The sequence below is a fragment of the Linderina pennispora genome, assembly GCF_002104995.1.
Source record: "Linderina pennispora strain ATCC 12442 chromosome Unknown DL89scaffold_1, whole genome shotgun sequence".
Lineage (NCBI taxonomy): Eukaryota > Fungi > Kickxellomycota > Kickxellomycetes > Kickxellales > Kickxellaceae > Linderina > Linderina pennispora.
The window spans coordinates 1,877,349-1,896,909 of NW_024468249.1; the positions used below are offsets into that span (position 1 = coordinate 1,877,349).

Below are 19,561 nucleotides of genomic sequence, written 5' to 3' on the forward strand. Positions count from 1 at the left end.
CCAGTATAATAAACATCCCAGGGCGCGAGTATAGCAGCAGACATAAAATAATAGCAATGTGATGTACATTTACGAATAGCGCATTTCATTGTTGCAAATATACACTCTTCCCTTGTCAACACAATAGTCAAGCAAGACACTTCACAGTATAGTTGTACTACTTTTCACGACACAGAGCATGTGCAACAGCAACAACACATTGGCGATAATGATCGCTAGCTAGTATATGTGTGTTGTAGATATGCATAGTCATGTTTACAAGGATACGTCTGAATGAGCGGAATGGCTATTTGAGGCATCGGCTGTATCAGTGAAGTTATGCAACTGCTGGAGTGCACAGTTTGAAGCGTTTTCTAATCCACTTCTATAGCACGCCTTAGGGTTGGTCTCGTAGCTACATGCATAATGCGCAATAAGATCCAGCTTTACAGCAAGTCGTAGACCACTGAACACACCGGATCAGCCCTCACGGCAGGACGCCACTGCAAAACGAGCATAAACAATGGCGAATCCACCGAGCGTATTTATTTCAAGAGAGGAATAATGCAGGGCTCTTCGTACTCCAAACTCCCCTCAGTTGAGTGCAGCCTCATCAGCAATCATCTTCTTCTCGGCATACGCAAACGAGTTGGCGCCAATTTCTAGCGAGTCTACTAAAGCATCCAAGCTTTCTTCACCGATGATCTCCTCTTTCCGCAGCTTATCCAGATCATCACCAAATCCTGTCGCAACATAGTCCATATACGTCTTCTTGAACCGATCCTTTGTTAGCCGGCCCTCGGCCTCTTCTGTCAGTGCCCGCTGCTGTGCCAGCAGGTCAAAGTTTGTTGCGATTTTCCCGTTCAGCTGCCTTTGGAATCGCCTACGCTTAACTTTGGCAGTTTTCTGCTTGTTTGTGAGATCGTTCGTGCCATCATCTGAATCGCTGCTATCTGAATCGCTGGATGATGTGTCGCTGGCAGACGAATCGCTCCCAGAGTCGCTCTCTGATTCACTAGAGCTTGATTCCGACTCGCTAGAGTCCGATTCCGACTCAGACTCTGAGGAAGATGGAAGAAGAGCTGCTGTCGCTTTTGCTGCCACTTTCACTGGAGCTCGAGCTGCTCGAGACCTCCTCCTTGCGCCGTTTCGATACATGCTTCGATCTGGCCCTTGTCCTGAGACCTTTTTGCTGCCCATTTTGTATACTGCCAAGCGTGAATTGGGAATGTAAATAAAGGAGCTGTGGTGTAGGGAGGAAAAAGGGGCGGTGCGAGAAGGGCCTGAAGACAGCGGTGGGCAATAGCGAAGTCAACTTTTTCTTTGTTAGCTGATCAAGCACCTTGATCACAGCGCTAAGCTGGTAGTATTTTGTGTGGTGGCCACCAGGAGCGTAAAGGCAGTTTGTGCTTTCTGTATTCGTTTTTATTAGCATTTCAACCAATGACTTTGGACGACAAAAAGCCTGCCCGGAACGTCGCCGCTTGGAGCAGTGCCAGGGCTACCCGAGCTAAACGTGGACCATACGCTTGTCTCACAAGAAAAACAGCTCCAGGTGTACCGTGAACTGCTTGAGTCACTGGCGGCGTCTGAGCAAGAGAGCGCCGAATTATATCCACAGCTGTCCAAACAGTATCTGGCGCACATCGCTACTTTGACACAGCTAAAGGACGACCTGCAGAGCGTGTTTACGCGAATACGTGCGCTCAAAGGGCACTTCAAGGGACAGTACCCCGATGTGTTTGACTATGTTCAGAGGTTGCACGTCGAGGAAGATGACTACGAGCACGTTGATAAGGACTCTAATATATACTGAGAGGCGGCAGTTGTATAATGTATTTCTGTGTAGTAAAAACAAATAAAGCAACGATACGCTTGCAAAGGAGGTTTCAGGTGAGAAGGCATTTAGTCGAGTAGACATAGATACTACATCCACCCGTATGCTATCACCACGCCGCTGGCAACCACAGCGAGTATTGAATGCATATCTGTTGGGGACATATGTGCGGCGGCAGATTTCTTGGAGGTACTGTTGCTTTCGGCGTCACCGGTGGCGGAGCCCTCATCTTCGGAGTCGGAGCCTGAGCCAGAGTCGGAGCCGTCAGGGTTGGCTGGTGCGCTGCTGGAGTCAGCCGGCACTGCTGTGTCGGCAGGCGTATCTGAAGCAGCAGTGTCTGTTGCCTCTGACGGAGGAGCATCTGTGGCAGGCGATGAATCAGCAGGCGCACCGGAAGTAGCGATACTTCCAGGCTCTGTGGTAGCACCGCTGTCGACCATAGAGTCATCAGGGTGGACTGGCAGAGTCCAATAACAATAACTGTGTCGACGGTACTGGCAGCAGGAGATGTCGCATCAGTAGCACTTGGTGACGAGGCTGCATCAGTGACAGTGGGAGGGCCAACGGGATCGCCGCGCTCATTTGGAGCAGGCATAACAAATGGGATGAGCTGGCCATTGGATCCAGCTGAGAGCGAAATAACCAGCGTGCGTGTGCCGCCCTCGTCTGCTGTGGCTAGCATTGGGACAGCAGCCAGCAGGGCGTATACATTGTACGTACTAATTCTCATGCTGCAAGTGCTATTGATATATGTAAAAATATAAATGGGAATACAGTTTAAGAAAAGAGAGATAGATTATAGAGCAGCCCGATGCTCCTGGAAATGGTGGGCGAGACAGAAGTGTAGCTGCAATGTACGGGGGGTGCCAAGATGCGGTGGCGCCCGATAGGTAATTGGCTCCTACTAGCCTATGTTGCATCTTAGCGATCTTAAATGCCAATAGTTGTATATGCAAGGTCTGGCGGCCACAGATTACTAGCCGATAGCCCTCTCCTATCCCGAACCTGTATATCAACCAATGGTCCAAGGTGGATTGCCGCTGGTAGCCAGCCGTTTATTCCGATTCAGCAATGGTTGCCAACACAGCCTTCTCTTCCTCATCGATCCACGCCAGCAGTTGTCTACCGGTACGGTTGATATAGCGCCACATGCGCAAATACCATGGAATAGCGCAGAGACCCATGAATATGACTCCAAGCAATGGTGCCAGGTAATGTGGAACCTTGGGCTTCTCCTTTCCGGGCAGAGTGGCCGGCGGATAGAACTGCAGGATACCGAGCACCAAAGACAAAGCGGCAAACAGGAAACTCAAGATAAGCGATGAGCGGAAGCGACGCAGCGGGTAGACAGGCAGGCGACGACGCAGAACGATAACTCCAAATGCCGATAGGGCGTAAAAGTACCACATGCCTTCTTGCACCAGATCAACCAGCAGGTCAAATGCCACGCCGGGCGGCGGAGCAAAAAGGAATACGAGCGACAGAGCCCAGATAATAACCAGCGCGTAGATAGGGGGTGCCATATTTGGGGTGGATCTGGCCTAGGAACTCGCCGTAGGGCACAAACCCGGTCTTGCCGGCCGTGTACATCAGACGACCACCACCAAATAGCTCGGTCATGACAACACCAAGGATAGAGAGCCCAATGCAGGTCGGCAAAACAACCTGGCCCATAGCCTTGCCAAAGATTTTATCCATGAACTGGGCCGCCAGAAGCATGCCATTGTCAATGTCCTCGAGCGGGATCACGCTGAAATAGGCGATATTGGCAAAGACATAGAGAACAGCAATGGAGCCCATGGCCAGGCCCAGCGATAGTGGCAGAGTACGCTTGACGTTCTTCACCTCACCAACCACGTACCCGACATTGCTCCATCCTTCCCAGGACCAAAACAGGCGGGTCATTGCGGAGGCGAACGACTGGGCATCCATCTTCGTGCCCTTGAATCCACGCGACCAGTTTGTTCCCGGCGTACGCTTGATGGCGCCGCACATCAGCAGGAATCCGGTGAAGCTGACGATGAGCAGTGCTACAATCTTGATGACAGCAAAGACATTCAGCAGCCGGAGCGACCAGCGCACCGAGATGACATTCAAGATCAGCAGCGCCGTCATCACCAGCGCGCCAATCCCCCTTAATAGATAGTCCCGCGATTCAATATAGTCCTTGTGGCCAGCAGCAAAAAAGAAGTACTGGGCAAACACCGCGACATTGGCGGCAATCGCTGCCGGGCGGCAAAAGAACGTGACAGAGTAGGCCATGATGGTGGCAACAAACGCACGCGGCTTCGGGTAGGCGTGGGAGAGATAGCGAATCATGCCGCCGTTCTGAGGGAACATTGTGCCGAGCTCAGCGTACGCCAACGCACCGCCAAACGAAAACAGACCCGAGATGAACCAGAGAATTAGCGCCATGGCAGGCGTGCCGCAGAAGAACACGACTGAGGCGGGTGTCGAGAAGATGCCCGAGCCGATGACCTGGCCGACAATGATTGCAGAGGCGGAGAAGAGCCCGATTTCCTTGCGCAGGCCCTCGTCTGTTATATCTGTCGCTTTAACAGCATCAGTTGCACTGGGATTGTCTTCAAGGGCCGTGCCGCTGTCCAGCAGGCCAGCAGACACAGGTCTATCATCGCTGCTGTCGTGCATGGACGGGATTTGCTCGAGGGGGGTATAAGGGGCTGACATGTTGAGCAAGAGGAAGAAGGAGAAGAAGAGGCGAAAGATGCATTTGCGCTGAATGGCTTTCTGGGGCAAGCGGTCGCTGGCCAGGATACTAACATGCTCACGTGCACTCGGTATATGGGATGCTCACCTGATTGGACAGTGAGCAGCAGATTAAACGCAGGCAGGCCAAGCCCTCCCAGTAATGGCGCCAGCCAGGTTCCTTTATATTTTTAGAGCCAAACAAAAGCGTATGCCAGGTCGGTTCTTCTCTACTTCCCATTCCTCTGTTTTTCTTAGTTTCCAGCTTACCCGCAACCAGTCTCCCTCCTTCTCTCCAAAACCACCCGCCCAGCACATGAAAGTAAGAACACTCGAGCTTGCCGCACTCGCGCTGCAGTTCAGCCTTGCGCTCAGCAGCCCGTCAGCAATCGACGACCGCCGGTTCGAAAAGGTGCGCTCGTGGCATGAGCTCTCGCGGGTCTCGACCTCGCCTATCCCTGCAGCCCACTCGGAGGCAGGATACCAGTACACAGCAGTCAAGTTTGCGGCGTCAGTAGGTGGGCTAGCCGATGCAGGCGGCGCAAAAATACTCTGCAGCGACCGGCTGGGAAGACGTAGGGCCCCTGGGCTCGCTGCCAAACTATCGCGTGTTCCGCAAGCGCTCGAGCAGACTTGGCAAGCGCGACGGCGGTGTGCCCTCAAAGGACGGGCTTTCTGAGGAACTTGGTGTCACTGAGATTTCCGTGCTGAATCAAAGAAAGCGACTTTATAAGCGGTCGTTTGTGAGCGAAGGTGTGCGCAGGGATCTGCAGGTGGCTCTGAGACAGGACCTGGTGCTACGGCAAGGGCCGGCGGGATTCGGCGATGGCACACAGGGCTCGAGTCTCAACAAGTGGGAGGAGATTAAGGACCCAAAGTTCGGCGACCAGTGGCACCTGGTCAACACTGTCGAGAAGGGCCACGACATCAATGTCACAGGCGTATGGCGCCAAGGTAAGGAGAAGGGATTGCGAAGACTGAAAGACTAACAACAATCCGCGGGCCGATTGCAGGCAGTTGCAGCATTGTTTCGACACTAACAATTGCGCACATATGTGCCGCTGAGTATAGGCGTCACTGGACAGGGTGTGACGGTGGCCCTGATTGACGACGGACTCGACTACACGAGCGAGGACCTGCTGGACAACTTTGATTTCGGCGGGTCGTACGACTTCAACGACAAAACCAAGCTGCCAACGCCGCGACTCAGCGATGACTACCACGGGACGCGGTGCGCTGGACAGATTGCAGCGAAGCGCAATGACGTGTGTGGCGTCGGCGTTGCCTATGGAGCCAAGGTGGCTGGGATCCGGATGCTGTCGGCCGAAGTCAGCGACCGCGACGAAATCGAGGCACTAAACTACGCCATGGACACAAACTGGATCTACTCGTGCTCGTGGGGGCCCAACGACGACGGGCAGACCGTGCAGGGACCCGACAAAGCCAGTCGAGGATGCCTTTATCCACGGAATTGAAAAGGGCCGCGGCGGCCTCGGGTCGCTGTACGTGTTTGCGACAGGCAATGGTGGGCATATGGGCGACAACTGCAACTTTGACGGGTATACAAACTCGATATACACAATCTCCATCGGCGCCATCAACCATCTGGACCAGCACCCGCCGTACAGCGAGATGTGCAGTGCGCAGCTTCGCAGTGACTTACAGCAATGGCGATAACCGTGGAATTGTTACGACTGACCTAGGAGTGCGTGCGTGCACAAGCAAACACGGCGGAACGTCGGCGGCAGCACCACTGGCAGCCGGTATCTTTGCGCTGGCGCTCTCGGTGCGTCCTGACCTGACATGGCGAGATGTGCAGCATCTGGCAGTGCGCACGGCCATCCCGGTAGACACCGGCGATAACGACTGGAAGGATGTGGCCCAAGGGCGGAAATACAACCACAAGTACGGGTTTGGCAAAGCTGGATGCCGGACGGATTGTTGAGGCAGCGCGCACGTTCCAGAAGGTCGGTAGACAGACCAAGATTGTTGCCGCCAAGGACGCACCCAAGGCGCGCATCGAGCCCATCACCAGCCGCAACGGCGTGGGCAAGGCTGTTGAGCGCACAGTGCTGGTCACCGAGCAACAGGTGGCAGATGCCAAGATGAAGCGGGTCGAGCACGTGACGGTATCTGTCGACATTAAACACGAGTTCCGTGGTAACATCGAGGTGTGGCTGAAGTCACCGAGTGGGATCCGGTCCCAGCTGGCCGCGGCCCGTCCACGTGACTCAAACCCCGACGGTCTGCATGGCTGGCGGTTCATGACTGTCAAGCACTGGGACGAGGAGCCGGCCGGCAACTGGACGCTGCAGGTGCGCAACGCCCTGCTGCAGAGCCACTCTGGCAGGCTGAATGAGTGGCAGATGACGCTGTTTGGCGAGAGCACCGAGGAGGAGCCGCACCACACAGTGCCGGCGGTCGGTGGCGACAGGAAGGTCACTGCTACTGAGACGGTTACTGTCACAACGACGCCAGCGAGTAGCAGCGAGACGAAGGGCGCAGAGGCATCGGCTGTGCGAAAGGGCGCTACTGCAGTCATTTCGGGCGGATTCTTTTTCCTGGGCGCCGTGCTCAGTGCGCTGGCTGTGATTCTATTGATGCGGCGACGTGAGCGCAAGCTGGCCAGCATGCGGTGGACGCAGCTGGACGATTCTGAACGACGGATTTGTTGATGGTCACGCGGCAAGCCGCTCGGCAGACCGGCCAGAGGAAGACGAGGACGGAGATGTGTATGAGTTTGCCGAGCTGGAGTCAGCAGACACCCGAAGGCGGCATCCGGCTGAAGCCAGGGGACGAAGCCAGCGACGATGATGGCGATGATCGGACGCGTGGGAACTCGAGCAAGGGATCGGGCGAAGAGGCGTCGGAAAGCCAGCACCTTGTGTAATGGGTGGCGGGTGGTGTGCAGGATTCAGGTCCATATAACCGATTGAAGCGGCTATCGCAAATATCTTGCACAGGAACAATAAAAAAACACGGATTGCCCATGGAGCACTTTTTTCTTTTTTTAGGTATGCGCATATGGATTAGGAAGAGCTTCTTGGAACGCGTCTGGGCGCTCTCCAGAAATACAAGGAGGGATTCGCACCCAGTTGCCATTGCTGGCCGGCGATTTCTGTCAAAGCTCAGAAACTGCAATATTCGCGTCGGTCTAGGTAAGGTTTGTTTAAGTTATTGGGGGGAGGTTGCACAGGGGGTAGTGAGGGCGTTGTCTTCCGCCACACCTATGCAAGTGAAGCAGGCGGGGGAGGTGCACGCGAAGCAGGAGAAAGAATACGAGGCGTGGGTTTCACCTTTTCTCCTTTCCACCAAACTTTTCTTTTTTACATATTCGCTTTTGTATTTTTTTTCCTTTTTGTACATTCAAATACCTATTTTATTTTATTTCTCTGGCCATATATCCCTTATTCGTGTTATCCAAAAACAGCGGCAGCTCTTGTTAATATCTGGAAAAGCCATATAGCAAACCTTCCGATGGGCAAGGCAAGCGCTCAGGCGGAGCCCGAAAGCAACGGCGTGCCGTTTGCATCCAAGGACGAGGAGGCGGTGTCGTTCTGTAGGTTCAGGCAAAAGCCGGGGCGAGCACGCACACACACGCAGGCCAGCGACCAGTCGACAATCAGCAGCAGCCCGCCCGACAGCCACAGCCAGGGGTGGTTGGTGCGCGTGTTTGGAGGCATTCGGCGCAGGAAAACAATCAGCCAGCAGTCGGCCAGTGACCCACATAGCCGCAACGGCCAGGAGAAGGGCGCAAAGGTGGTAGGCAGCGTCAAGGACCCGAACATGGTGATTCCGGCCGACATCATGTTCAGTGTAAGACGGGCGCAGCTGTATGGCACCATGATGCGTTTGCTGGTGCACAACCCGTACTATCTGAGCCGGGTAATCAGCCATGTGAAGTACCATGAGTGCGATGCGCTGCTGTCGATAGTGCTGGACTCGGTGTTTCGCGGGCCAGTGCACGAGCCGTCGCTGATAGTGCTATTTACGAAAATCATCGAGCTCGAGATCGAGCGCACGACGTCCATCGACACGGTGATGCGCAATGATGCGCCCAGCGTGCACATGCTGTCGGCGTACCTGAAAAACAGCAGCTGCCTCGAGTACCTGCAGGAAGCGGTGGGCCCGACGATCGAGACCGTGGTGGAGCTGGGGAGTGCGAGCCTGGAGTCGGAGCTTGGCTCAGTGTACCAGGACTGGGCACGCACGCAGGAGTCGCGCAGGACTGCCGCCGGTCCGTCAGCGTGGTGGAGGCAGCTGGGTACACGGAGGTGCAGAACCTGAGCCGGCGGCGGCAGCGGCAGCTGGTGCATCTGACCACGCACTGCTTGCACAACATCATCAATGCGCGGCCACAGGTGCCTGTGGGGCTGGTGGCCATCTGCGCAAGCACATTGCAGGCGACGCGCCAGCGGTTCCCAGGATGTAGATGACACCAAGGCGTATTCGCTGGTGGGCGGCATATTCTTTCTGCGCTTTGTCAATGCCGCACTGGCATCGCCAAACATTTACGGGCTGCTGGATGCAAGTCCGACGGGCCAGATTAAGACGAATCTGAAGCTCGTGGCCCGGCTGATGCAGCGGCTGTCGAATTACTCAGCCAAGCCTGCGGATGAGTGGCCTGCGGATGCCCGCGGGTTCATTGAGCCAAATGTACATAGGTTCCACGAGTTCTTGGCGTCACTGACCACCGGGTGCGACCAAGCCTGCAGCCGAGTTTGTTTCCGTGTCACCACCGTCGGCTGCCAGCGCCCAAAATGGGAGCAAGGAGCAGAGCCCAGACTTTGTGCGCTCGGTCAGCGGCATTCCCCATTGACCAGGCAGCCACGGCATCGACCGTTTCGGCCAAATCTCTGCCACTGCATCTCGCTTGCTCGTTTCAGACTGTTGTTGCGTGCAAGTCCCAGTCGCCAGGGGAGACGACGCTCTGGTCGCCCAGTCTTCCTCCAAGGAATCCCCCGTTGGCACTACCGCCAGAACTGCCCACTACATCGCCTCCGCCCCTGCCATCCGACGATACCACTGTGGACATGGGAATTACTAACAGCGGATGTGCTGGATCCGAAGCGAAGCTCGATTTGGCACCAATTGAATCGACAGTCGGCTTTGAGAAGCAAATATGCGATGGCGTTGCCCTGCCGCGGCAGGACATTGCATTGGTGCCAACAGGGTCGACAGTCACAGACTCGGCAAGGACGTCGGGCGACGGGCCGGCAAAACCATGGCCCGGCAACTTGCCCAGTATTGCGCGGCAGACAAACGCCGATCACCCGCAGCGGGCCAGCTCCGAGGACCGGAGATCCGAGTCTGGCAGCAGTCGCACCAGCCCCGTGCACCGCAAAACGGCGCGCAAATCACCAGAGTACAAGGCGCCGGGCGTGTGCATTAGATGGAAAGCGGCGACGCGGGCGCAGCGAGAGCACGTTGAAATGACGTTGTGCTGCCGCTGAACGACCTGTATCTGCTGCAAAAGTACCTGGAGATGTACCAGGATGCGTGGGCGACCGACGAGTCCAAAATGGCTAGGGTTCAAGGCGGAATCAGATCCCAATGCAGGAGTGTCTGAGGGACCTGGGCGTAGCCCCTCCGCTTGTCCGGCAGAGCAACAATCACCTAACGCGTATCCCGCTCATATGAGACGAACCCGGGAACTGCCATTCTCAAACAGTCCTCTTCTGTAAAGTGTGCATAAATAAAAGCCCCAGAGAAAAGCTCTTTCGAGGATCAATTCGCAGCTACGAGATGCTTGTTCCTTAGGGAGGGCTAGTGGGGGGGGGGTTGTTATGCTGGCCTGTCTATTTGCCGGTCTTCCGCCGGCATGATCGCCTTTCTTTTTTTCTTTGTCCAATGACCAGGGTAAGGAGGTTGCTCCGAGGGCACTTTATATGCGACAAGGAAGTGTGATGAATGAAGGTGAGACAGGAGGCTAACCAATGCAAAATGGGGAGTTTCTGACTGGAACTATACAGGCGCGGGTTGGCCGCATAAATTAATTGCGTCCATTGACCCTATTAATGCGAATAGCACTCGTAACTTGTGCATTTGTCTAGCGCAAAGAGGCTTGAATGCTGCCAATGGCATAGGGGAAATTAACACTCGATTGAGAGGGGCCAAGCGCAGGCGCATGCGCGCGAGCCCTGTGCCTTTTTAGCGAGGAATCCACGGGACAGCCTGCAGATATGTGCAGCTGCGGACATGGCGGATCCTGCTCACATACGCGGAAAAAGCTCGCAGGTAGAACTGACGGGCAGTATCATCCCTATCCCCAAGGACTCCGTGTGCCGCAGGGGGTTTGTTCCGAGAGCGAATGCCACGCTCACAATGGGGTCTATTTGTATTCCGCACCACACTCGTGGTGAAAAAAGTTGCACTGTTCTGGGCAGAGGAGGGGTGGATTTTTTTAAAGTTGAGCCACCAAACAATGCATTAAGAGGGAGGCTTTGAATAAGAAGAGGGGTCAGCCGGGCTTGGTTTAGTGCGAGCACGCTCTCTTATCTTTTTTATTTTATTTATTTCACGACTACACATATTTCTTACACACTTTTGCACACATAGAATGAATATGCTTCGCTCTTCGGGCCCATCAATTGAAATAGTACTGGACAAGCCTGAGCTCCTGGTGCGGGGGTCGTTTGACGAGGCCTCGCCGACCATGCTCAGCGGCAAGCTGGTGGTGCATCTGAACGAGCCGATCCGTGTAAAATCGCTCAAGCTCGTATTCACCGGTCGCGTCGACCTGTTTCTCAACCAGACACTGATTGGCGGCCCAGCATCCAAAGACGAGCACCGCGAGATCCTCACACACACATGGCAGTTCCTGGAGCCGCAGCGGACCAGCAATTATGTGGGGCCCGGAAGACAAAGAATTCAAGTTTGACCTGCTTATTCCAGGCGACAACCCCGAGACAGTCCTGACGACGCTGGGCAAGGTCCGGTACCAGCTGACGGCGATGCTTGAGCGGCCGTCGTTCCACGTCAACCTGACGGCATCGCGCGACGTGCCGATCAAGCGCGGGCCGATGCCGGGCGCGCCGTGGGCGCTGGCGCTGATGGAGAGCATCGAGGCGGCAGGCGAGTGGGACCAGCAGCTAGACTACCGGGTTTCGGTGCCGACGAGGTCGCTGAAGGACGGCGAGCTGTTCCACACCAGGTTCGAGTTGGAGCCGCGTGTCAAGGGCATGAAGCTGATTGCGGTGGGGGTGCTGATCAAAGAGTACATCCGGTACTATGGTGCCGACGGACAGGCGCTGCACAAGCTCTCCCGGGTGATTGCGCGCAACGAGAACTACCTGGATCCGTCAGGCATGTGCAGCACGATGGTGCGCAGGGCGGACGACTGTATGGATCTTATGGACGCGACCAGCGTGCAGATCCCGCTGGCAGTTCCCGAAGCGTACGGCGGGACGCAGTACGACGTGATGACGGACCTGATTGAGATCCGCCACCGGATCAAGTTTCTGATCAAGATCCGCGACCCGTTCTTGCTAGTGCACAGCATCTTCATTGCGGTGCCCGTCTCGATCATGCCGGTCACTGCACGTGACGACACAAATATCCTGCCGCGGTACGAGGCCGCATTGCTCAACCCGGGCACAATCATCATGCGTTCAAGCACACAGCCGCCGTCATACGACGCGATTGCCAGTTCTGAGGAAGACGAGGTTTTGCTGGAACTGGCGCGGCCGACGCCGCCGGCAATCAGCAGGCAGCTGTCGGTAGAGCCGAGAATCGAGGTCAACGGATTCCCGAATTCGCTGCAGCGGACAGGGTCGCAGTTTTACCTGGCGTCGCCCGATAGCTCGCCTAGGATGAGTCCCGAAGAAGAGGCCACTGTGCCGCTGGGCGACATGTCCAGTGACGATATCCCGCTGGCGCTGACAGCGGAGGTGAGCAAGAGACTGTCGATTACCGAGGCTCCCGACGGCGGCATCATAATTGCTGTGCCGCCACTACCGCCATCTGCAGATGCTGTGCCGGCAAGCGGCCCGGCGCCGATAGACAGTGTTTCGACGAACCCATTCATCAACCGAGCCAAGGCGCGTATGGGTGCAGGTGAACTGCCCGCGGCAGATTGCAGCGTGTCTTCTCCAAGCGGCCCGCTCCCAGCGCCCTCCTCGCGTGTGCGCCGCGCCTCGGTCGCCTCCAGTGTCTCTTCTGCTTCGCGGCCCTCCTAACAGCAGCGGGCGGCCGGCAAGTCAGTCGAGCCATATGTCGAACCGCAGCTCGTCGCTGCACGAGCGGCTGGCGTCGAGCAAGTTCTCGGAGAAAATGCGGTCGATTTTCCACGCGCGCGGCTCTATGGGCGGCAGCCTCGACTTGGGCAAGTCCGGCGGTGTAACTCCGCCGTTGCCGGTGCAGAGCGCACCGGAGGAGGTCGTGTCGCCGGTGCCGGTGCCGTGCCAGGAGAGTGGCATTGCGCAGCCGCCGCGGGCGCACATGGCGAGGCCCTCGCTGGTGGGCGGCGAGTTTGGAGCCTTCCAGTTCCCCAGCGGATTCCGGCGTAGCAGCCTGGGGGCCATCCATCCCTCGTAAATGTTTTAAATCTGTTTATTTTACCAGTGCCTACAGTCCTATTGCGTATTTGAGAATCAGCGGGAGCAGAGAGTTGATGGCGTTGGATGTAGCCTTCACCAGCTGCCTTTGCGGGCCCTCGGGGACGGCGGATGACAGGATGTTTGAGAATTGCTTGAGCACGGGTTTGATGGCGGTAGAGATCTGGCTGATGATTTTGGAGGGGGAGATTTCGCCGTCGTCACCATCGTCATCGTCTTTGGCACGGTTCACATGCATTGTGGACTGGGATATGGCGCGGATGCCCGTCATGCCGTCCATGATGTCGTTGGCTAGCTTCATGGCTATGGCCTTGGCTTCAGGCAGAGATGGCTCCTCAGCCGATGCGGGGGCTGGTGCAGATGACAGGGCATTTGTATACGGGCTGATGGCGACTGGGGTGGCCAACACAGCAGACACGGCAAACACCACAACAGAGATAATCTTTGCAAACTTCATTGTAGAAATAAAAGGGAGTCAAGGGACTAGCTGGAAAAAAAGAGATCTATCTCGGAGGTCAGTGGCCATGCACCCATTATGAAAAATATATATATATTGAATTTCGACAGTAGTAGACGCCATATAGCGACGTACATGAACATGCATCTATCGAGGACATCTTTCACATGGCGGCTGGCACGCTACCTGAACTTGATATGGAAAACCCAGCTAGCGAAATATGTCCGTTCCGTTGAGCACCAGACCTTCCAAAAGCATTGGTTTTGTGGTACCTTGTCTCTGTTTTGCTAGAATCCTCCCTTCCCCATTTTCCCATTTCCCTTTTAAACGCGCTAAAAGTAGTCGTTTGGGATGGGACGACCGTGCACTAGCTGCCAGAAGGCTTACGGAGATGCCCACTACCGGCTGGCGCAATGCCTTCGGCAGAGTGCCGGCCAATAGACTTCTGTGGTGGCCTCTGCACAGAATCGCTACCAAGAGTGCGCCTAGAGAGCCTTTTCAATAAAGCTGGTAGGCTGGCTCGGTGGTGTGATTGGGCAGCGAGATTTCTGCTGCTTTTCTTTCGTGTTTTTCATCGGGCAGTGAGGGGCGCTTTTTTTTTTTCTCTTTTGCTCGCACGTCCTGGTACCCCCAAAAAATTTCATCGCATAGAGCATCCTCCGCAAAATTTTTTCCCGCGTTCAAAACTCACACATAAAAGGGGCCTGGCAGGTAGGACTCGAGCGTGATTTTGGCTTAAAAATCCTTTTTCTCCTTTTTCTCCCTCCCCTGTTTAAATTTCACTTCTGGCCCACGGTTTTCTTGCTTTATTTGACAATATTCTAGCGTGTACATATCACTCCAACCATGGCGCCAAAGCACTTTGCGCCAGTCTGGCAACACTACGAGCGGCATGAGCCGACCGGGCGGTCCAAGCACCACCGCGCCATCTGCAAGTTTTGCGGGTACGAGCTGTCGGGCCAGCCCGAGCGCATGAAGACGCACCTTGCAGCGGTGCACGGGCTGTCCGCAGGAAATCAAGGATGAGTTTGCGACGGATGAAAACAGCAGTCGCGACAAACGGCAACGGTGTCAACCACACGACGTTTGGGATGCCTGTATCGGTATCCACAGAGGTCATGGACGATGATGCGCCGCCGCCGCTGAAGCGCAGGCGGTCGGTGGAGGTAGCAAGCGGTGCGGAGGGCCTGGCGGGCCTGCCGTGGGCGCCGAACGCCAATGCAGCGGCGATGCTGCCTACACGTAAGTATGAGATGTACTCACAGCAGATGCGTGATTTTCTGATAAGAAAAAACTGGGCCGTGGTATTGTGATTTACACAGCAAGCTAATAAAAATAGTCCCAGTCGTGCCTGCATTGTAGCCGCTGCTCAGACAGTGCCGCCAGCGTTCCAGCAGCCATACACACCGACACTGGCGTCAATGGCAGCAACAATATCGAACTCAATCGGCAGCGCCGGGCCCAGCCGACACGAGTCCATGATGGGCGTGTATGATAATGTGCGCAGCTACTACTCGCGGATCTCGCCCATGAACAAAATGCAGACGTCTATTGGCCCAACCATATCGCCGCACCCAATTATCCGTGACGCAATTGCGCGTGTGCCGCAGGCAGTGCGTGACCGGTTCTACGGCTGCGGCATGCCGCTGCCCACGGGCATTGACGGGCTGCGCGTGCTGGATCTTGGCTGCGGCGCCGGCCGCGACTGCTACGTGGCAGCCAAGTTGGTCGGCCCCACAGGCGAGGTCATTGGTCTGGACATGACCGACGAGCAGCTCCGAGTGGCCAGAGACTACGTGGAGGATTACTCGCGGACACTGGGATTCCAGCCGCACCTGCGGTTTGTGAAGGGGTACATTGAGTTTCTGTCACGCGACACGGGGCTATATCCGGGCTCCATCGACCTGTGCATATCGAACAACGCGGTGAATCTATCAGCCCAACAAGGAGCTGGTGCTGCAGAGCGTGTTTGATATCCTGAAGGAGGGCGGCGAGTTCCAGTTTAGCGATATTTACGCGGACCGGCGGCTGCCCAACCACGTGCGGTCGCACCCGGTGCTGATGGGCGAGTGTCTGGGCGGAGCCCTGTATACCGAGGACTTCAAGCGCCTGTGCCAGCGCGTCGGCTTTATGGATGCCCGGCAGGTCAGTGCTCCTGCGCCTGTGCGGATTGAGTCCCCCGAATTGCGAGATCTGGTGGGCGCCACGCAGTTCTACAGCATCACGTTCCGGCTGTTCAAGTTCTCCCGGCCGGCTGCGGATCCTGGAGCCCACCCGCGAGGACTACGGGCAGGTGGCCATCTACCGGGGCACTATCGAGGGCCAGCGCGCGCGCATGCGCTTCGACAACGAGTGGGCGTTTGAGGCACAGCGACCGGTTGCTTAGTGGACGGCAACACGGCAACGATGCTGGGCGAGTCGTGGCTGCGTAGGCACTTTGAGGTGCGCGGGGACCGGTCGAAGCACTTTGGCGGGTTCAAGGCCATGCCGCCCGAGGTGCAGTATGAGCCGTGGGAGGTCGACCATGAGGTCGAGGAGTACGTGGCTACGGGCTCACAGGGCTGAGGCTCTGGTCAAGCGCCGCGGAATCCTGCCGTTGCCGACGCCGTTCTTTATCAACGGGACTGCGCCAGCAGCAACAGCAGCAGCAACAGCAGCAGATGGGCATGTATATCGGCAGCGAATTCATCAACTCCCAACCGAACTCGCACGTCTCGTCGCCGGTGCTTGACCACCAGCAGTCGATGGCGCCGATGCAGCAGCCGGCTGTGCCGCCGCCAGCACAGCGGTCGTCGCCCAGCCAGATCATAGCCAGTATCCCGGTGAGCAACAGCCCGTCAACACACCGCAGCACGTTGAGGGACCACCCGGCGACGTTCCCGCAGCTGTCGTCGTTTTCGATCAGCCAAAGCAACGTGCGGTCCGAGAGCACCAGCGGCATCAAGGCGCGGATAGCCGCCCCACAGGCGTCGCAGGCGGCGCTGCCAAAGCGCACGTCCAGCCCGCGGTTCATTCTGCCCGTCAACCGCGTGTCGAGCGGATACAAGCCCAGCCCGCCCACCATGGCCTCCAGGCCACCGCAGAGCGCCCCGACGAGTGCCGCCCCACCACGGTTCGTGTCCCAGCAGCCCGAGCCGCCCTCCCTGCATACGCCGCCTGTCATCCAGCTCGGCGCCTATTTCGCCATTGCCGGCCAACAGCGCGACCACGCAGCAGCCGGCCATCTCGCCTCGGCCACCATCGCCGGCCCAGCAGCCGGCTCCTGCTACAGCCACTGCGTCCATCTGAACATTCTCTGTACTTTTTCTTTCCCGCTAATAACATCTAAGACTGCTGCTTCCGGTGTTTCGCGTGTTGAAGAAACGGGCTCTGGCCCTGCACCCAGGTGTCGAGTAACCCAGGTTGCCTTCGCCGAACCCAGTCGACCCTGCCGGCTGCTTTCCATATTCCAAAGGAAAAATGAAATATACTGGGGAATGTGTGCGGAGGGGGAGGGCGTTTTGGGCTAAATGCAGAGCAGTTACGTTGCCCCTCCTGCCAATTTGGCCTCCAGGAATGCTGTGCTGATCGCCTCCTCCCCCGGCTCCTTTCTTTCTTGCGTAGCCCAGCTTTCATTCTTTGCTTTTACAACACTATTTCCTGGCTTTGCAATTTCACACACACTATCCGCAAAATGACAAACACCCAGACCCGGCAGCCTCCGACGCCAGCGCCCTGCATATGCTCGTCTACAGCTACCTCCTGCACAACAACTGCGGACGCACCGCCAAGGCCTTTGCGCGGACGTGCGGCCTGGCGACCTCTGGGCGCCTGACGAGTCCATCGGCGCCCGAGCACCTGTCGCAGCTGTTCAATGCAACCGGCGAGGAGGTGGAGGTTTCGGAGGAGCCGACAACAAAGGGCAAGAGGAAGGATTCGGGCATGCCCAAGGAGGATGTGGTGGGGGACGAGACTGAGAGGGCAAACGAGCTTATCGATAACCACATCGAGTATCTGCATATCAGGCAAGGTAAAGGCTGCCATTTCTCCATTGCATCTTGTTAGTCAGCTGAAAGCCTGCCATTTCATCAGGGAGTCATGCGCTGAAAGGAATTCTTGGTTGTTGCATGTAGGAATCTGCCATAGTATTGAGACGGGCGAGCCCGAGGTGGCCCTGGACCTGCTGTCGCAGTACTTCCGCACCGTGCTCATTCCCGCGCCCTCCGACCACCTGCCCGTGCACAATCTGCCGCTGCGACGCGAGTTCAACGCGACATTGCTGCGATTCCGCCTGGACACCCAGTACTACGTTGAGCTGGTGTCGAACCAGCAGGAGCTGGATGCGCTAAAGTTCGGCCAGCGGACGCTCTGGCGGTACCCGGAGATCTTCGACATGTGGCTGGCGAACACCCTGCTGTTTGCGTCCTCCGGCAACGTGTCAGCCCCCGACCAGGTGGTGCCGCGCGACGAGCTGAAGCAGAAGAAGAACGAGATCATGGAGCACATCACAAACGTGGCCGCGCTGGTTGCATACCCGGACCCGTCCAAGAGCTCGCTGGCGTTTCTGCTGAGCCAGTCGCGCCGCAAGGAGCTGGCCGCCGATGTCAACGCCGCCATTCTGCAGAGCATGCGGTTCCCGAAGGAGCCGGCCATGGTGACTATTGTGCGACAGCTGGCCACCACCAGCGCATATCTGGTCGGCGGCAGGGCGTCGATGCAGAGCAGCGGCGAGGAGGCGCGGAAGCCGTGGCGGCTGGGCACCTTTGTCAACTCCGAGGCAGATAGCACCCAGCTGGTCGACAGCAGTGTCTAGCATACCTTCACTTGTTTGCCTGTAATTTTTCTTGCTTCAATATACTGCTGCTGACATCTTGGCACATGGCGTATTGGCAAGTGCGATGTGTGCCGTTTTGAGGCACGCAGGCTGTGTTGGGTGCCCTGCTGTCCGCCAGGACAAAAGGGGCTACAGTTTTTGGGAAATCTGGGTATGCGGCTTTGGGGCGACTATTTCGCCCTGGACCCGCGGGCGCGCAGAAACCGCTGCCTCGCGGGATCAATGCCCGGGCTCATCTTCAACTACTCTGCTGAAAAAAGGATTGGCCTGCGTTATGATTACACACCTTAGACTTATCCATGAAATGATTAAAATCGTTAACATTTAAGACTACTGACGGTATATGAACGCACGCCTATCTTTTTTTTATTGCTGGCGCCAGTCGCGGATTCGTATTTGCAGCAGCAGCGCCGGTTTTGCGTCGTCCTGCGACATGGGCAGGCCGGTAAACGGATCGGTCTGATGCAGCTGCAGATGTCTATGGATGGTTGACCTGTCAACTACATTGTTGCTGGGCAGGACGACTGGATCGCGCATGGCTTCCTGGGTGATGGGGTCAATGAATTCAGGCGGGATTCTGTCGGCTGGCAGCTGGGCGGCTGCGGACAGCGCAGGTGGCGGAGCGAGAATGCGGCGAGCAGCGGTGAACTTGGCGTCACGTCCGTGGGTCATTTGCTGCGAAGGCTGGCCGTAGACCTTGATTCCGCCGAGGGCAACAACCGACATGTCGTGCATTCCAGTAATGCGGATTTTCAGGCACCGCACTGCATGCAACATGCGTGCGTCTGACGCCCGGCCAAGGTGAATTGGCTGCCACTGCTGGATATGTCTCTCGGGAATGCTGCTCGCGCACATATCGGCGCCAATCTCAGGGTTGTATACGGCGGCTACTTCGCTGCTTTTGGTGTCCCAGGCGAGGCGTTTGAGCGGGAGCCAGGCGTCGGACTGGCATTGCGCGGATATCGCCAGGTGCTTGACGTGGTATAGCCGGATGCGCGAGTTGATGAGAATCGCGGCCAGCGAAAGACTGTAGGGAAACGCGAGTGTGAGCTCGACGGGCGGGCGGACAAAGGACTCGGAGAGGAACCCGGCAGCAGAGGGGTGGATAAGATTGGTGGGCTCATAGCCGGTTGTGCTCGGGTAATTGCTGCTGATCGTCGTGCCGATGCGCGTGTCGGCGAAGTTGAATAGTTCGGCTTTGGCCATGCTAATAT

General features: G+C 56.7%; 10 protein-coding genes across 10 annotated transcripts; 8 read left to right on the forward strand and 2 right to left on the reverse strand.

Annotated features, from left to right (window-relative positions):
• Window positions 1-242: 242 nt before the first annotated feature.
• Window positions 243-4,543, reverse strand: DL89DRAFT_319938 (uncharacterized protein). Its single transcript, XM_040891167.1, has 6 exons — window positions 3,384-4,543; window positions 2,949-3,352; window positions 2,208-2,491; window positions 1,979-2,160; window positions 1,084-1,145; window positions 243-1,040 (listed from the first exon to the last, which is right to left on the reverse strand). The coding sequence occupies exons 1-6, from the start codon at window positions 4,502-4,504 to the stop codon at window positions 574-576; spliced, it is 2,520 nt and encodes an 839-aa protein (XP_040747603.1). The 5' UTR covers window positions 4,505-4,543; the 3' UTR covers window positions 243-573.
• A 295-nt stretch (window positions 4,544-4,838) lies between these two features.
• On the forward strand, window positions 4,839-7,136 carry DL89DRAFT_273746 (uncharacterized protein; the record flags this gene model as incomplete). The annotated part of the gene is given in 7 exon segments (XM_040889098.1): window positions 4,839-5,036; window positions 5,386-5,476; window positions 5,594-5,946; window positions 5,966-6,156; window positions 6,188-6,433; window positions 6,498-6,942; window positions 7,101-7,136. The coding sequence occupies 7 exon segments, from the start codon at window positions 4,839-4,841 to the stop codon at window positions 7,134-7,136; spliced, it is 1,560 nt and encodes a 519-aa protein (XP_040747604.1).
• An 861-nt stretch (window positions 7,137-7,997) lies between these two features.
• DL89DRAFT_264279 (Rho GTPase activation protein) lies at window positions 7,998-10,243 on the forward strand (the record flags this gene model as incomplete). The annotated part of the gene is made up of 7 exons (XM_040886185.1): window positions 7,998-8,759; window positions 8,783-8,898; window positions 8,948-9,178; window positions 9,231-9,320; window positions 9,346-9,903; window positions 9,999-10,052; window positions 10,082-10,243. Coding segments are annotated over 7 exons (1,892 nt in total), but the record flags the coding sequence as incomplete, so codon positions are not given.
• Window positions 10,244-10,996: 753 nt separating this feature from the next.
• DL89DRAFT_264280 (uncharacterized protein) lies at window positions 10,997-12,672 on the forward strand (the record flags this gene model as incomplete). Its single annotated transcript, XM_040886186.1, has 2 exons — window positions 10,997-11,369; window positions 11,398-12,672. Coding segments are annotated over exons 1-2 (1,467 nt in total), but the record flags the coding sequence as incomplete, so codon positions are not given.
• Window positions 12,673-12,916: 244 nt separating this feature from the next.
• Window positions 12,917-13,627, forward strand: DL89DRAFT_15376 (uncharacterized protein). The gene has a single exon (XM_040883585.1). It carries the CDS (start codon window positions 13,134-13,136, stop codon window positions 13,614-13,616), a length of 483 nt encoding a protein of 160 aa, XP_040747607.1. The 5' UTR covers window positions 12,917-13,133; the 3' UTR covers window positions 13,617-13,627.
• A 992-nt stretch (window positions 13,628-14,619) lies between these two features.
• Window positions 14,620-15,588, forward strand: DL89DRAFT_15472 (uncharacterized protein). The gene is made up of 2 exons (XM_040883601.1): window positions 14,620-14,780; window positions 14,897-15,588. Exons 1-2 carry the CDS (start codon window positions 14,753-14,755, stop codon window positions 15,505-15,507), a joined length of 639 nt encoding a protein of 212 aa, XP_040747608.1. The 5' UTR covers window positions 14,620-14,752; the 3' UTR covers window positions 15,508-15,588.
• On the forward strand, window positions 15,588-16,057 carry DL89DRAFT_15509 (uncharacterized protein). Its single transcript, XM_040883608.1, has one exon. The coding sequence runs from the start codon at window positions 15,669-15,671 to the stop codon at window positions 15,918-15,920; it is 252 nt and encodes an 83-aa protein (XP_040747609.1). The 5' UTR covers window positions 15,588-15,668; the 3' UTR covers window positions 15,921-16,057.
• On the forward strand, window positions 16,058-17,215 carry DL89DRAFT_15395 (uncharacterized protein). Its single transcript, XM_040883588.1, has one exon. The coding sequence runs from the start codon at window positions 16,195-16,197 to the stop codon at window positions 17,041-17,043; it is 849 nt and encodes a 282-aa protein (XP_040747610.1). The 5' UTR covers window positions 16,058-16,194; the 3' UTR covers window positions 17,044-17,215.
• On the forward strand, window positions 17,216-18,520 carry DL89DRAFT_15396 (uncharacterized protein). Its single transcript, XM_040883590.1, has one exon. The coding sequence runs from the start codon at window positions 17,388-17,390 to the stop codon at window positions 18,324-18,326; it is 939 nt and encodes a 312-aa protein (XP_040747611.1). The 5' UTR covers window positions 17,216-17,387; the 3' UTR covers window positions 18,327-18,520.
• Window positions 18,521-18,713: 193 nt separating this feature from the next.
• DL89DRAFT_254244 (U-box-domain-containing protein) lies at window positions 18,714-19,553 on the reverse strand (the record flags this gene model as incomplete). Its single annotated transcript, XM_040885258.1, has 1 exon — window positions 18,714-19,553. The coding sequence occupies one exon, from the start codon at window positions 19,551-19,553 to the stop codon at window positions 18,714-18,716; it is 840 nt and encodes a 279-aa protein (XP_040747612.1).
• Between the last annotated feature and the right edge of the window lie 8 nt (window positions 19,554-19,561).